Source organism: Ursus maritimus, unplaced genomic scaffold (genome assembly GCF_017311325.1).
Source record: "Ursus maritimus isolate PB19 unplaced genomic scaffold, ASM1731132v1 scaffold_1, whole genome shotgun sequence".
Taxonomy (NCBI): Eukaryota; Metazoa; Chordata; class Mammalia; order Carnivora; family Ursidae; genus Ursus; species Ursus maritimus.
Genome location: NW_024423343.1, coordinates 27446550 through 27462449, shown reverse-complemented (window position 1 = coordinate 27462449; position 15900 = coordinate 27446550). Strand labels below are relative to the sequence as shown.

Here is a 15900-nt window from a genome sequence, read left to right as displayed (position 1 = left end):
GGGAAAGAACCATGTGGCCCAGTTTGCCTTGAACACTCCTGGTTCATGCCTTTTGCCCCGGTGTAATCCCTAATAGCACCCACTTGTGCTATCAAAAATGACTCAGACTAAGCAACAAATTTGATGCTTGTTCTGTTCATGAGCCACATGGGTGGTAGATATGGAACCCTGGAAAGCATGGTTTGGAAGGAGACTATAAAAAGTGAACAGCCATGTGGGTATAGTTAAGAACAGAGGAGAGATGAGCAAGAATGAGAAAGAAGACCAGGCCACCCAGCAGCAGGTTGGACCTTGCAGACTGTTGAGAGCATGGCCACGTAATATTTAATTTCATATTGTTGTACTGCTGGGATCTAAACTCCTCCCACAATCTCTATAATGAAGCTGGCAGCGGACATGAATGTTTCATATGAGAGATGGTTCAGAGCTCCAGGAAAAGGAGCTATGTCTCCCACTGAGTTGGTGAGACACATGGGGTGGGTCACATGGGGGAGGACAAGATGATCCTAACAGGGCAGGAGTTCAGAGGGGAGGGTGACTGGAAAAGGCATAAATAACTCATTCCCTTTCCAGAATTACAAGAGACATTGAGTACATTTGTGTCGGAGAGCGTGGATATGCAAGTCTCCCACTCCATGTGAGATGACATTTCAGCCATTTCATTAGAATCTCAAAGAATGGGGTACTTTAAATGGATTTTGACCTGAAACCATCAGCTTTATTGTGGAACTTTGTAAGAAACAGAATGAAGAACCATATTTCATTATTGCAGGGTGCTATTAGGGATGTTGTTTGCTCAGTACCCACTTTATTAGGACCTACATGAAAACTTTCTTTGAGGTTTCAGTACTGGGAACAGGTTAGTTTTGGATAATTAGTTTATTTGTCTCATGGACTCTCTCAGTCATGGAACTGGTCTTGTTTCCCCTCTGTCTTGGTGGTTGGATTCAAATCTGGCTTTACCTACAACCAACAAAGTGCCTCAGAACATGGGACTTGGGCTCAAATGTCTCTCCTGGAAAATAAACATCCTCAAAGAAAACACACAAACAGTCAAGCAAACTTCTCCAGAAAATGTCAATTCCTCATTTTCCATTTAGTATTACTTTCCAGGTATAGTCATAATTCTTTACTTCCTATTAGAGTGATAGGAGTTTGAGTTTCCATATGTACATGTGGTTTTTTGTAGAAATCCTGAAATTCTTCTATAAAAGAGACAGTGAATTCTATTTGGATTGAAAATCTCCTGGAGGAATGAGGTATTGACATGGAATTGGCTGCCATTAGAAGGGTAAAGAACACAAGAGGGGAGGGTGACCAGTTTGTTCATTTGTTTTTGAAGCTAAAGGAAGGGTCTAGACGCTGAGACGACTTTCCTCATTAGCTAAGATTTGGCCTACATAGAAAAGATGGTGGAGGGGCACCTGGGTGGCTCAGTCGTTAAGTGTCTGCCTTTGGCCCAGGGCGTGATCCCGGCGTTTCGGGATCGAGCCTCACATCAGGCTCCTCCTCTGGGAGCCTGCTTCTTCCTCTCCCACTCCCCCTGCTTGTGTTCCCTCTCTCACTGGCTGTCAAGTAAATAAATTAAAAAATCTTTAAAAAAAAAAAAAAAGAAAAGATGATGGAGGTAACCTACAAGGATAACTTGAGGCATTACAATAAGTACTAATTTAACATTGTAGCTGCAAATTTACCTTTTAAGACTAACCATAAATGTCTTTAGCCCGATTGAATTGAACCTTGAGCCTACATGGTTTAGTCTTCAAAAGAATGCTGGCAATGATATCCTTTACTTTATCCCCCTTAAAAGACATTGTTTCCCATCATGAAAATGTCGGTCATTATGTTTGGCTAAGTACCATTATTGCTTACAAAGTCTTAATAGGTTAAAAGAAGAGCAGGACTCCGTAGTGCCAGAAACACAAGCTAAATATTTTATTGGATTCTAAAGGAGAAAAGTGGAGAACATAAATACTTTAGTAAAAATCCATTACTCGTCTGAAAGAACCAACTTTGGCGTTCGTGGCCCCCCAGTCAAGGTATCTCCTGTACTCCCCGGGCCTCAGGAGGTACTGCCTTCCCCTGTAGTTGGGCAGCTCATAAAGGACCCAGCAGCCCTCCAGCACATTGAGGGAGTGGATTTCGTTGAGATGGAAGCGGTCCTGAAGAGAGAGACAATCGTCTGTGATCTCTGACATTTGTCCTCTGAAGTCATCTCTCTCATAGATCCTCATTCTGAACGTGCCGGAGTGCTGGGGAGGCAAACAGAAAGGAAAAGATAAATGAACACAAATGGAGAGAATTAGAGTTCTAACCCCTATGCTTCCCTTCCCCCACCAGCCCAAAAGTTCCTGGAGTCCAGGTTTGCTTCCAGAACAATCATGTTGCAGTGTTAAAGAGCCTTCTGGCCCCCCTCACCCTCCCCGCCCACCCTCTCCACCCACCCCTGCGTCTACAGGATTTCTGGGCAATGCGAGGGACAAAACAGGCAGCCCTTCAGTGCTATCCATTGGGCTCTGTCCTTGGCAGCCAAGGTTTGTCTCAAATAAAGTGATCATGTTAAGGCTTGTTATTAGAGAAGGTCCTTCTCAAAAGAGATAAGTGTAAGTCATTGGAAAGGAAAGTCCCATTTGATATAGCACTCTGGTTAAAAAGGAATCAACATTTAGCTATTTTCTCTAAGGCCGATGTTTGGGTTTTGTGTACACCATGGAGCGTAAGATTATTAAGCTTTTGTAGAAAAGAAGACGACCCATTTTCTTTGTCTGTGTTTTTATCGCCTCAGTGTCACTTCGGATTTCAACCTATCTGACTCTTAAGTTTGCTTTCCGGGCTCTTCCCTCACTGTCTTTGTTTCCCTCTGCAGCAAAAATCATCTCCATTGAGCTCTGTTTGGATGACACTATACCCCATACCTCCCACAACTCCGGCACATTCTTCTGAGAACTGTGCAAATGGCTCTCTAGAAAATACTGAATCTCAAACTTTCATTTTGGAATTGGCCTTTCCTCTAATTTATACCTCTAAGTGAGCTAATAGATACTGACCATGAAATTAGAATAAAAACCAAAAGAAAGGGGCTGATCTTCTCCAGGAAGATCATTAAATAGAAAAGTGAGCCAAAGCAAGCAAGTGTATTCTTATCAATTAAGCAGACCCAGATTGTATCTAGAAGATCTGACATATTATTTCTGAGTTGACACCGCTTGGAATGACGCCTTTAGGAAGCTCTATCTTAAACACGTGGCAACTTCTGTTTTCCCTCTGTCCTCTTTTTCTCAATTAGTCTTTGGATTTTTAAATTTTTTATTACATTTAAAATATAAAATTATGGAAACATGTGAGTGAAAAAGCAAGCACCACAGAGTTCATAAAGAATGGCTTCCCCTCTGAGACCCCCTTCTAGAATAGACTGTGGGCAGTGGGCTCACTCTCACCTGCTGCTCTCTAGTTGGAATGATTTGGTTGAAGAATGGTATTTGTTCATGGCTTTCATTTCCAAAGAGACCAGAGAGGAGGACGGAGCCACACTCACCTGGGGGATGAGGTGGCAGGAGCGGATGGAGTCGCTGAAGCCCAGCCACTGCTGGTAGTCGGTGTAGTCCCCGCGCCGCAGGAAGTACTGGTGGCCTTGGTAGTTGGGGCGCTCATACAGCATCCAGCAGCCGCTGTCCACGCGGATGGAGTTGCAGCGGCTGAAGTAGGGCTGCAGGTTGGGGCAGTCGCTGCTGCACTCGTAGCAGCGGCCCTGGAAGCCCCGGTCCTCGTAGAAGGTGATCTGCAGAGTGGAAGATGTGGGAGCATGAGGCCATTTGCCCCTGCTGAAGGGGCTGTGCCAGGGCCGACCCTGAGCCTCCGGGACCCCGCACTTACCTTCCCCATTTTGGAGCGAGGGAGCAGGAGGAGTTGGCCGGCGCTGTGTGGGACGAGGGGGAGTGAGGCTGTATATATAACAGCCCTGACTGCTGCCTCCGCAGGAAATCACACAAAAGGGGCCCCTTTTGGTGAGTTAAGGGGATTTGCCGGCTCCCCGCTCCTCCTCCCCCTGGTCATTGGGGTTAGCTGAATGGTTTACTCTCATTCTTTCTGGTAGGTTCGGGTTGTTCTAATTCACTAAAGCTGTTGTTGCCACCAAAATGAAAAGAGTCTTTACTCTTTTAGTTGTGAAAAAGGATGAACGAAATTCTATCCCCATGCTTTTATTTTGTCGCCTGTTCTGCTTAATTGACTCCTCAAAGGTAATTAAAGTAAGTCATGTATTCTGCTCCGGGACTGGTGGTGGTGGTGGTTTTTAACTTTTATGAAAAATCAGAATTTAAATCATAAGAAATCTTAAGGAAGAGGGAATCAAGGGAAATGATCTGTAGAAGTGCTTTAAAAAGGCTAAGGCGTAGTTCAAAATCGAGACGCTTTGGTCAGCACTGTTGTTATTTTGGGGTCTGTCGAGTAAAACTGATGCTTGACTGGAAATGTGTAGGCTCCTGGAGGCTGGGAATTCTCTTATTCCTTTCCGCCTCTGGGCCTAGAGCAGAGGGTTGGCTCCTAGTAGGCTCTCGGTACTTGGCTTTGACCTGAAAGAAAGCAGATAGCTAAGGCCTTCCTCCCCTTCCTCACAACTCCCCGAGCCTAAATCCTTCCTTCTGCTGGTGGCTGCCCCGAGTACTGCTTGCTCTTTTATGTCCCTGTCCTCCTTCAGTGTCCTAAGATCTTCCCTCCTCATCACCATTAAAGACTCTTGCTTACTTGGTAAGGCTGGCTTGAGTTAGTGTGAGGAGTAATGTAGAAGCCCTCAAAATAGCGACGGCCTCCTTCCTCAGACTTCAGAGATGCTGGAGAGCACCCAAGCCAGATGACAGAGCCTCTTGACCGTATGAATTTCACAGTGTGGTGTGGGGACCCCAAAGGTCCCTGAGACACTTTCAAGAGGTTCCTAAGGTCAAAACAGTTTTCATAACAATACCAAGATGTTCTTGACCCTTTTCCCTCTTATTCTTTTTTTTTTTTTTTAAGATTTTATTTATTTATTTTGACAGAGAAAGCCAGCGAGAGAGGGAACACAAGCAGGGGAGTGGGAGAGGAAGAAGCAGGCTCCTAGTGGAGAAGCCTGATGCAGGGCTCGATCCCATAACGCCAGGATCATGCCCTGAGCCAAAGGCAGACGCTCAACGACTGCACCACCCAGGCGCCCCTCTTCGCTCTTATTCTTTTTCAGGGGTACAGTGGAGTTTTTCCAGAGGCTCTAGGACATTCAAGAGACTTATAAAAATGTAAAACAATTCCAATCTTTTCGTTAATTGTTGTTGCTTTGGAAAATACAGTTATTATTCATAAAAATATGTTATTTATGTTAACATGTAATAGGCTTACCACCTAAGGCCTCGGGTCAGAGGCCTATACTCAGACTTCTCGGAGCATCTGCCCCACTTCGTCACCACCCAGCATAGCACTGCTGCTCCGCCTTTCTCATAAAATTTCTTCTTTTCCTTGTCTTCAGCAAGGTTATCAACTCAAGAATAAGGGCCACGTCACACTTCTTTATCTCCCACCACAATTTATTAGTTAAGTAGGTGGATAAACCGAGTCCTGCAAACATGAAGAACATGAAAAAATAATGATTCTATTTTGGAGAACAGGAACTCCCCCACGTGAGATCACCCACACGGACGTTCAGAGACATTGAAGCCACTTTCTCCCACTCAGCTACCACTCTCTCTGGTTCTGACGCCCTCTGCTGCTGCTTCTGCCTCTCCTTGCTGACCTGGGAGGACTTGAAAGGAGGTGAAAATGGCCCAGAACCCCAGGCTGGTGCAGGCCCACCACAGCACGGTCTTCCTGTGGGGTGGGGAGGTGTTAGAACCCCACCAGGGCTATGTCGTTCAAGTCTCTAAGTGGCTACGGGAGAGAGGGGAGTGGGCCTGAGAAACAGAACAAAAATGAAAGAAAAAGTGGTAAACAACATTTTTGTGAAGGAAAATAATAAAAAGGATTCTTAGCTATTTCCTTGTAGTTTATTTTTTATATTATACATTTTAAAAGATTTATTTATTTATTTGAAAGAGAGAGAGAGAGAGAGAAAGAGCAGGGAAGGGGCAGAGGGAGAGGCAGAGAAGCAGACTCCCTGCTGAACACCCCAGTGTGGGGGCTCCTTGTACTTTAGAAGATGGATGGATCAATGGAATGAGACTTTAGGTCCTGGATGCTGCAAGACAGGCTCTGTTATGTCTCTTCGTATTTTTTTTTTTAAGATTTTATTTATTTATTTGACAGAGATAGACAGCCAGCGAGAGAGGGAACACAAGCAGGAGGAGTGGGAGAGGAAGAAGCAGGCTCATAGCAGAGGAGCCTGATGTGGGGCTCTATCCCATAACGCCAGGATCACGCCCTGAGCCGAAGGCAGACGCTTAACCGCTGTGCCACCCAGGCGCCCCTGTTATGTCTCTTCATATTATCAGCCAATGGCCCAGTCTAATTATGTGGGAGGTTAAGGGACTGAAGCCACTGAGCCTTTTATCAGAAATATTTGAATACCGAGTTTAGCTGTAATGTACAAGTTTTTTGTTTTGTTTTGTTTTTAATAACTGTAAAACTCCCTTTGGAAGAACTGGTCTTATTTAAATCAGAACAAAAATTTAGAAAGTTGTTTAAGGTCCTCTAGGAGCTCATAGTTAAATAAACTTGTAGATCAAAATATTTGAATGGATCTAATATAACCCTGGCTTCTTCTAAAAATAAGATCATTCATTTAGGAGCCATTATAGTTGCCTGAGGCCTGTTAGGAGCCTGAGTGGAAATAGTTCATTAACCCCCCCCCCCCCCCCAAACGTTTTAGTTTACAAGCTGGCTTTTCCTGAAACACTTGCAGACTTCTTTCCTGACTCTCTGGTAACCACTCCCAAGTGAAATCTCTTGAGTTCATCAGCACGTCATTGACATGACCTTGCTGAAGGAAGCCATGTCTACTTCCATTTAAGGCGTTAGGATTGAAACTGCAGCAAACCTTATAGCATTCACTTGGCTTGTGATGATGAAAATAATAATAGGCAATAATAAATAGCCTACTGTATAAAGAGTGTCTGGTATGTTCCAGACACTGTACAAGAAATTGTACAAAGTACCTCATGTAGCCAACACAGCACAGTTATTATGGGAACTTCCCCAAATGTTTGTGAGATGTCGGGCAAGAACATAAACAGAGCCCCCTTTACCTCTTCCCTCCTCTCTTTTCACTCCCTCACATGTCCACAGTCTATCCGCATGCTCCTTGCCCCCCTTCACTTCCCACAAACAGCTGCCTTTTGACTACCAGTCTCCTTGGGAGGACAGGCCCCGTGAAGACTCTCTTTTAGGTCTTGGAAACAAGGTCTAAATAGAGGGAATTCCGGAGTTTCAGGTAAAAGGAGCATGGTCTAAAAGAAGTGTGGGCTTGTCCCCAAGGTTCCACAGATTCCTGTCCTGTGGGGAAGATTGCAGCTGGAAGAGGCGAGAGTAAGACTCTCTGAGGCACCCAGTTCAGGTCAAGATCCCTGACTGCCCAAGTCTAATCAGTACTGATCATGACAGAGAAAAAAATCCAAAAGGTAGACATAGTTAGTAAGTGGAGGAACTGGGAATTGAACTCAGGTGTGTCGGCTCCAAGGCCTAAACTAATTGCCTCTGCATATAACAATGGCTGGTTTTAGATGTTACCTTTCTAGGTGTGCCTATCTTATATCTTCCCTAAATTATACACTTCTCAATGTCATACTTTCCTTTTAATTTACGAAAGGCCTAGCATCCAGCTAGCCTGTGGTGTCCCTACCAACCCCAAGAATCTTTGTCTTTAACAGGAGCTCTGGTAAATTGTAGTGGACTCTTCAATTGACTGATTGCTGCCAGGCTGAAGAAATCAGCATTAACTGACTATAAAAGGCTCTGTAATCCCATATTCATTTATTTGTCTTAGATTTCTCAGACAGTGGTAATGGGTGACTGTCAAAGGGACATTGAAGATGTTCACATTTTCTTGACTTAAAGGAATTTTCTAGAAAACAGCTAATTTATTCTGACATGTTTTCCTTATAAAGTCCATATATATGGCACAATTAAACACAACTGATGGAGGGGTGACTACTACTTACTGAGTCTCTGCTATATGCTAGCTTCTTTACAGAACATAGCTCATTTACTCCTCATAAGATCATGCAGAGAAAACCAAAGCTCAGAGGGGATAAGTAACTTGCTCAAGGTCACCCAGCCATTAGCTGGTCAAGCCAGGAACCAAGTCTATGGAGCTCAAAGCCTGCATTGGTAACCACTGAGATAACCCATTTTGAAACCTAACAGAGTCTTAAAGTATCAGAGCTGGAAGGAAACATGGAGCTCATCTTGTCCAGACCCTTCATTTTATAGAGAGGGAAACTTGTGGTATACTTGTGAGATCAAATGCTTTTTTCTAAGCCTCTAAATTCACCAGATTAAAACAAAACCAAATCCTAAATTAACAAAGTTATTTTCAGTGGGACATGTCACCTTATTTTTCATTTTTTGTTAAAACAGAGCTCATATGTCATTAGTCACCCAACTAGAGGGCAACACGTGATGATTTAGCTGGGCCAGCAACAAAATCTCAAACCTTCTGCATATTTGGAATTGATAAGAGCCACAACATTTTAATAATATGTGTATCTTAAAAAAAAAGATTTTATTCATTTATTTGTCAGAGAGAGAGCGGGAGAGAGAGAGAGCACAAGCAGGGGGGTGGCTGGCAGAGGGAGAAGCAGGCTCCCCGCTGAGCAAGAAGCCTGATGTGGGACTCAATCCTAGGACTGTGGGACCATGACCTGAGCCAGACAGGTAACCAACTGAGCCACCCAGGCATCCCAATAATATGTGTATCTTATCATTTATCCTATAAGTTTCTTCCACAAGAAGGAATCTTATTTTAAAAGGATTATTACTTAAGTTTCTGTACAGAGCATTAGTTTCTAAAGATTTCTTTCTTTTCTTTCTTTCTTTCTTTCTTTCTTTCTTTCTTTCTTTCTTCTTTCTTTCTTTCTTTCTCTTCCTTCCTCCTTCCCTCCCTTCTTTTCTTCCTTCCTTCCCCTCCTCCACCCTCCCTTCCTTCCTTCCTTTTTAAGTAATCTCTATACCCAACGTGGGGCTCAAACTCACAACCCTGAACGCTGAGATCAAGAGTTGCATGTTCTACTGACTGAGCCAGGCACCCCAGAGCATTAGTTTTTTTTTTTTTTTTTAAGATTTTATTTATTTATTTGACAGAGAGAGAGACAGCCAGTGAGAGAGGGAACACGAGCAGGGGGAGTGGGAGAGGAAGAAGCAGGCTCCCAACGGAGAAGCCTGATGTGGGGCTCGATCCCAGGACCCTGGGATCATGCCCTGAGCCGAAGGCAGATGCTTAACAACTGAGCCACCCAGGTGCCCCATCCCAGAGCATTAGTTTTTAAAAGATCTTTATTGAGATATAATTCACATACCATACAGTTGGTCCATTTAAAGTATATAATTAATGGTTTTAGTATGTTCACAGATATGTACAACCATTGCTATGGTCAATTTTAGAATATGGTTGTCACCACAATGAGAAATCCTGTGCTTTTTAGTTTCATTCCTTTATCTACCCATTCCTTCCAGCCCTAAGCAACCACTAATCGATTTACTGTCTCTGTAGCTTTGCCTATTCTGGATATTTCATATCAGTGGAATCCTATAATATACATACTTCTGTGACTGGCTTCTTTCACTTTGCATGTTTTCAAGATTCATTCATGTTATAGCACATATCAGTATTTCATTCCTTTTTTATGGCCAAATAGTATTTCATAATATAGATATATCACATTTTATTGATCCAGTCATCCATTGATAGACTTTTGGGTTGTTTTCACCTTTCGGCTATTGTGACTAGTGCTGCTATAAACACTCATGTGTAAAGTTTGTGTTTGAACACTGCTTTCAGTTCTTATGAATATATATCTAGAAGTAGAATTGGTGAGTCATATGATAACTCCATGTTTAACTAAGGAACTGCCAAGCTATCTTCCACAGCTGCCACACCATTTTACATTTCCACCAGCAACTTATGAGAATTCCAATCTCTCTACATCCTTACCAATATTTGTTATTTTCTGGAGCTTTCCCCCCCCTAAAATTATTATAACTATCCTAGTAGGCATTAAGTGGTATCCCATTGTGGGTTTGATTTGAATTTCCCTAAGGACCAATGATGTTGAGCATCTTTTCTTTTGTTTATTGGCCATTTGTATATCTTCTTCAGAAAGATATATATTCAAGTCTTTTGCCCATCATGAGAGACTATGGACTATGAGAAACAAACTGAGGACTACAGAGGGGAGGGGGGTGGGGGAATGGGATAGGCCAGTGATGGGTAGTAAGGAGGGCACGTATTGCATGGTGCACTGGGTGTTATACACAACTAATGAATCATCGAGCCTTACATCGAAAACCGGGGATGTACTGTATGGTGACTAACATAATATAATAAAAAATCATTATAAAAAAAAAATAGTGTTGTCTTTGTGTTATTGAGTTGTAAGATATATATATTCTGGATACTCAACTCTTGCCAGATATATGGTTTGTAAATATTTTTTCCCATTCTGTAGGTTGCCTTTTGACTTTTTTTCTTTTTTATAAAAATTATTTTTTATTTACCTTATTTATTTATTTTTAATTTTTCTCCCAAGATTTTATTTAAAGTTAGTTAACATACAGTGTAGTATTGGTTTAAGGAGTAGAATTTAGTGATCACTTACAAATAACACCCAGTGCTCACACCAATAAGTGCCCTCCTTAATGCCCAACACCCATTTAGCCCATCCCCCCACCCACCTCCCCTCCAGCAACCCTCAGTTTGTTCTCTGTAGTTAAGAGTCTCTTATGGTTTTCCTCTCTCTCTGTTTTTATCTTATTTTGTTTTTCCTTCCCTGCCCCTATGTTCATCTGTTTTGTTTCTTAAATCCCACATATGAGTGAAATCATAGAGTATTTGTCTTTCTCTGACTGACTTATTTCACTTAGCATAATACCCTCTAGTTCCATCCACATGATTGCAAATGGCAAGATTTCATTCTTTTTGATGGCTGAGTAAAAGTCTTTTGTATATATATACCATATCTTCTTTATCCATGCATTGGTTGATGGACATTTGGGCTCTTTCCATAATTTGGCTATTGTTGATAATGCTGCTATAAACATGGGGCTGTATATGCTCCTTCAAATCATTATTTTTGTATTCTTTGGATAAATACCTAGTAGTGCACAATTGCTGAGTCATAGGGTAGCTCTAATTTTAACTTTTTGAGGAACCTGCATACTATTTTCCAGAATGGTTGCACCAGTTTGCATTTCCACCAACACTGTAAGAGGGTTCCCCTTTCTCTGCAGCCTTGCCAACATCTGTCATTTCCCAAGTCATTAATTTTAGCCATTCTAACAGGTATGAGGTGGTATCTTATTGTGGTTTTGATTTGTATTTCCCTGATGCCGAGTGATGTGGAGCATTTTTTCATGTGTCTGTTGGTCATTTGTATGCCTTCTGTGGTGAAATCTCTGTTCATGACTTCTGCCCATTTCTTAACTGGATTATTTATTTTTTGGGTGTTGAGTTTGATAAGTTCTTTATAGATTTTGGATACTAGCCCTTTATCCAATATGTCATTTGCAAACATCTTCCCTCATTCCACAGGTTGCCTTTTAGTTTTGTTGATTGTTTCCTTCACTGTGCAGAAGCTTTTTATCTCAAGGAAGTCCCAATAGTTATATTTGCTTTTGTTTCCCTTGCCTCCGGAGATGTGTCTAGTAAGAAGCTGCTACATTCACTTTCTTGATAGTGTCCTTTGATTCATAAAACATTTTAATTTTAAGTCCAATTTGTCTTGTTATTGTTGTTTCTGCTTTCATATTTAAGAAATCATTGCCTAATAAAAGATCATAAAGATGTATGCTTGTGTTTTCTTCCAAGTTTTATGGCTTGACTTTTTACATTTAAGTCTTTGATTTTTTTGAGTTGATTTTTACATATGGTGTGAAATAGGGGGCTAACTTCATCCTTTGCATGTGGTTGTCCAGTAGTTTCAGCACCGTTTGTTGAGAAGCTATTCTTTCCCATTGAATCATCTTAGAATCCTTGTCAAAAATCAGTTGACACATGGGTTAATTTCTGGACTCTCAAGTCTATTTCATTCATCTCCATGTCTACCCAATGCCAGGACCTTGCTGTCTTGATTACTGTTGTTTTATGGTAAGTTCTGAAATTGAGAAGTACTCCTACTTTGTTCTTCTTTCTCAAGATTGTTTTGGCTATTCTGGGTCACTTGCAATTCCATGTGAATTTTAAAATCAGTTTTGATAAAAAGGTTAACAGGGACAGGCACTATTTATGCTTATACAGATTTGGAAAGAGAATTTGCATTCTGGGAGAGCAGCTTTACTATAGTGGAAAGAAATTCCAGAGGTATGCAGTGGAGTAAATATTAATACTTCACTCTGTGTAATCAAGTCTTTTTTTTTTTTAATTTAAATTCGATCAATTAACATGTAGTGTATTATTAGTTTCAGTGATTCATCAGTCTTATATAATTCTCAGTGCTCATTTCGTCATGTGTGTAATTGAGTCTTTTTTAAAGATTTTATTCATTTATTTGAGAGAGCAAGAGAGAGAAAGAGAGAGAGAGAGAGCATGAGCGGGGGGAGGGGCAAAGGAAGACAGAGAAGCAGACTCCCTGCTGAGCAGGGAGCCTGATGTGGAACTCAGTCCCAGGAGCCTCAGATTATGACCTGAGGGAAGGCAGATCCTTAACCTACTGAGTCACCCAGGCGCTCTGTGATTGGGTCTTGATAGAAATTCATACTGGAGTCCAAAATAAAGATGACTGTATTGTACTCTTGAATTTGAGCAGACACTGGGGATACATGAATTTTCTACATTTACGTTTGTGTAATAATTTAAAAATAACAAAATATGTTCACAATCTTTCCTTATCTTTTCATCATAATTATCCTGGAATTTAGTGAAGCAGGAATTTCTTATCCACCGTTAATCTTCAATAAGGTAATTTTGGAACAGAGAGGATAAGAAATGACTTGATCAAAGAGATAAGCCAGTAAGTAGGGAAACCAACCATCCTGGTTTACCTGAGACTGAGGGGCTTTCCAGGCTGTAGGACTTTCAGTGCTAAAACTGGGAAAGTCCCTAAAAATCTAGTCCGAATTGGACACATCGCTGGTAATTAGCAGAAGTAGGATAACGACTCAGGCCCTTTAACGCTTACTTTAACACTTTTCTTACCCGCTGAACTCATCAAGCACGCTTGACCTTCTCTACCTTGGGAATTCTGCTTAAAACCCCTCTCTCCACTCAGCTTTTCTTGACTCATCTGAGACTTCAGCTGCCCTAACCTTTCCGACAATCCCGTGTCTTTGGTGTCCCAGCCTCAACTCATTCTATGTTTTCTACTTTGTATGGGGTCTAATAGGTTTTCCTTCCATTCGCCTGCCCTCTCTTTCTCAGACTGGGGGTTGTAGAAGCAGACATGTTGTTTCTCCCTCCTTCCCATGACATGTGTGGGGGCTCCAGGAATACTGTTGCCTGACCAACGGGGAAGCAAGTAGACGGTCAAAACACCTGACCTTCAGGGTCAGGTAAGTTGCCAAGGGTCACCATTTATTAGAATTCAGTGGTTATCTAAAGATAAACAAGAGTCACTTAGTGCCAGGAGCACAGTTTGTGTATTTACTGCATTTTGATGTGGATCGTACCAGGAAACAGCCTAGTACAAATCGATGACCCGTCTCAGAGAGCCCACCCTGGCATCCATGGCCCCCCAGTCGTGGTAGCGCCTGTAGTCCCCCGGCCTCAGCAGGTACTGTCGCCCCCGGTAGTTGGGCAGCTCGTAGAGGACCCAGCAGCCCTCCAGCACGTGGAGGGAGTGCAGCTCATTGAGCCGGAAGCGATCGTGGATGCAGGAACAGTCTTCAGTGAGCTCAGACACCAGGCCCCCATAGTCGTGTCTCTCGTACAGCCTTATCCTGTGAGAGCTGGTCTGTTGTGACAATAAACAAAAGAAGAAAAATCAGTGTGGGCATCTCTGATCTCAGTAAAAGTGACTTAGTCAGCCCGCATCTTCATGAAGCACGGTTTTCAAGCCATCCTGCTGTGTATGTGTCTTCTCCTCACATTGTTGGTCTAACAAATTAGGAAGAATACTAAAATAAAACTGACCTGATCTTGTGGAAGAAACAAACATTGAGATAAAGGGAATAAAAGGGATTCCTTTGTAGGAAACCATTGGTCACAACTGTATTCAGTGAGTGTGCAGAGAGGATTTTAACGCTCTTTTCTGTTATGTCCGCACGTAACAGGGTCCTAACAAGCTTGTTTTTAAGTCACTCTTTACACATAATTTACGGTAATGTGTATTTACCCTGAGTCCACGTGTCTGACATTTTGCCAAGTCACCTGAACCATTTGAGGTTCTTGCCTCAAAGAAATTCGTGTTTTATTTATCTTTTTGCCTCTGCAAATTTCTCTAGCCTACTTTGGTTTCACTTCTTGAATCTGCTTGTCATACCTCACAATTTGGTGTCACCAGCAAGGAGAAACACAAACTCAGCATGTTTAAAAACATTAAGCAGCACTTTGATGAGGACCATGTCCCATGAAATCCTAATTAATGACCTGTCTCTAACCCTGGTAAGAAACTAGTTGATAATGACTCCTGGGAACCAGGGAGCCCCTTGGACCTGAGACATAGTATTCTAGTTTCTAGATCCTTATGCCATAGAGACTGTGTGGAAAACAATCACTAATACAGTCTGAACACATTACACCTACATTGTTCCCCCGAGGTCTGTTAAATGTTCCTACCATTAAAAAATAATGATTTAGATAGGCTTTTTTTCTTTTCTTTTCTATACATGATGATTTTTATTTAGAAAGTAGGAATCAGCTGGCTGCTACCAAGTTTAACTTCAGAGGCTATGTTGTGATTTCTTACGCCCTAAAAACAATCTTGTCCTTAAATAAGAAAAAAAAAAAAAGAGGTTACAGTGATTCATAAGCCTACTCACATTTTTTTTTTTTTTTAATGCTTGACAGTCATGCATTGCTATCCTTACTGTGAACACTAGTCCTGAGTTGAAACAAACTGACTTTGACCAACAGGAATTTACGGCCACAGATCAGTGATGATTTCCCGTCAGTCTGGTGGAAGCGAGACTCACGGAAGGAATGGCCCGGCAGGAGCGGATGGAGTCGCTGAGGCCCAGCCACTGCTGGTAGTCGGGGTAGTCCCCGCGCCGCAGGAAGTACTGGTGGCCTTGGTAGTTGGGGCGCTCATACAGCATCCAGCAGCCGCTGTCCACGCGGATGGAGTTGCAGCGGCTGAAGTAGGGCTGCAGGTTGGGGCAGTCGCTGCTGCACTCGTAGTGGCGGCCCTGGAAGCCCCGCTCCTCGTAGAAGGTGATCAGCGGTGGGAGGAATGAGGGAATGGCCAGAAGTCAGCGGGGAAGGAACCCCGAACACAGGAGACACGCAACAGACGTGGCATGGCACCTCAGGTGACTCACCTTCCCCATGGTTGTTAGCAGCGGATGATCAGCGTCCGGCGTGATGGGGACAAGAGTGGCAGCTGGTATATATAGCAGGAGGGCTGCTGCGTTGGCAGGAACAACACAAAAGGGGCCTGGAGGTAGTGCGTGAGGGGATTTCTATGTTCTCTCTCTTTTTTTCATTTGGGATCATGGGGTAGGGGGCTCTCATTCTCTCTCTGGCATTTTCGAGTTCTCCTCACTAGCTCCAGTGAAAGGAATTGAGGTCAGCAGAGCCATCATGACCTTGGAGACAAAGGGCGCACTTCTCATCCTATGCAGCTCTCTAGAAAT

At 42.7% G+C, this 15900-nt stretch overlaps 2 protein-coding genes across 3 annotated transcripts; both read right to left on the bottom strand.

Moving 5' to 3' along the window:
* Nucleotides 1-1864: 1864 nt before the first annotated feature.
* LOC103659806 (gamma-crystallin B) lies at nucleotides 1865-3882 on the bottom strand. 2 transcript variants are annotated; one of them, XM_008687438.2, is made up of 3 exons: nucleotides 3874-3882; nucleotides 3530-3778; nucleotides 1865-2252 (listed from the first exon to the last, which is right to left on the bottom strand). In XM_008687438.2, exons 1-3 carry the CDS (start codon nucleotides 3880-3882, stop codon nucleotides 1977-1979), a joined length of 534 nt encoding a protein of 177 aa, XP_008685660.2. In that variant the 3' UTR covers nucleotides 1865-1976. The 2 variants fall into 2 exon arrangements, with proteins under 2 accessions (XP_008685660.2, XP_008685661.2); XM_008687439.2 differs by having other exon boundaries at nucleotides 3536-3778.
* A 9905-nt stretch (nucleotides 3883-13787) lies between these two features.
* LOC103659960 (gamma-crystallin A) lies at nucleotides 13788-15594 on the bottom strand. Its single transcript, XM_040636525.1, has 3 exons — nucleotides 15586-15594; nucleotides 15241-15489; nucleotides 13788-14060 (listed from the first exon to the last, which is right to left on the bottom strand). Exons 1-3 carry the CDS (start codon nucleotides 15592-15594, stop codon nucleotides 13788-13790), a joined length of 531 nt encoding a protein of 176 aa, XP_040492459.1.
* Nucleotides 15595-15900: the final 306 nt, after the last annotated feature.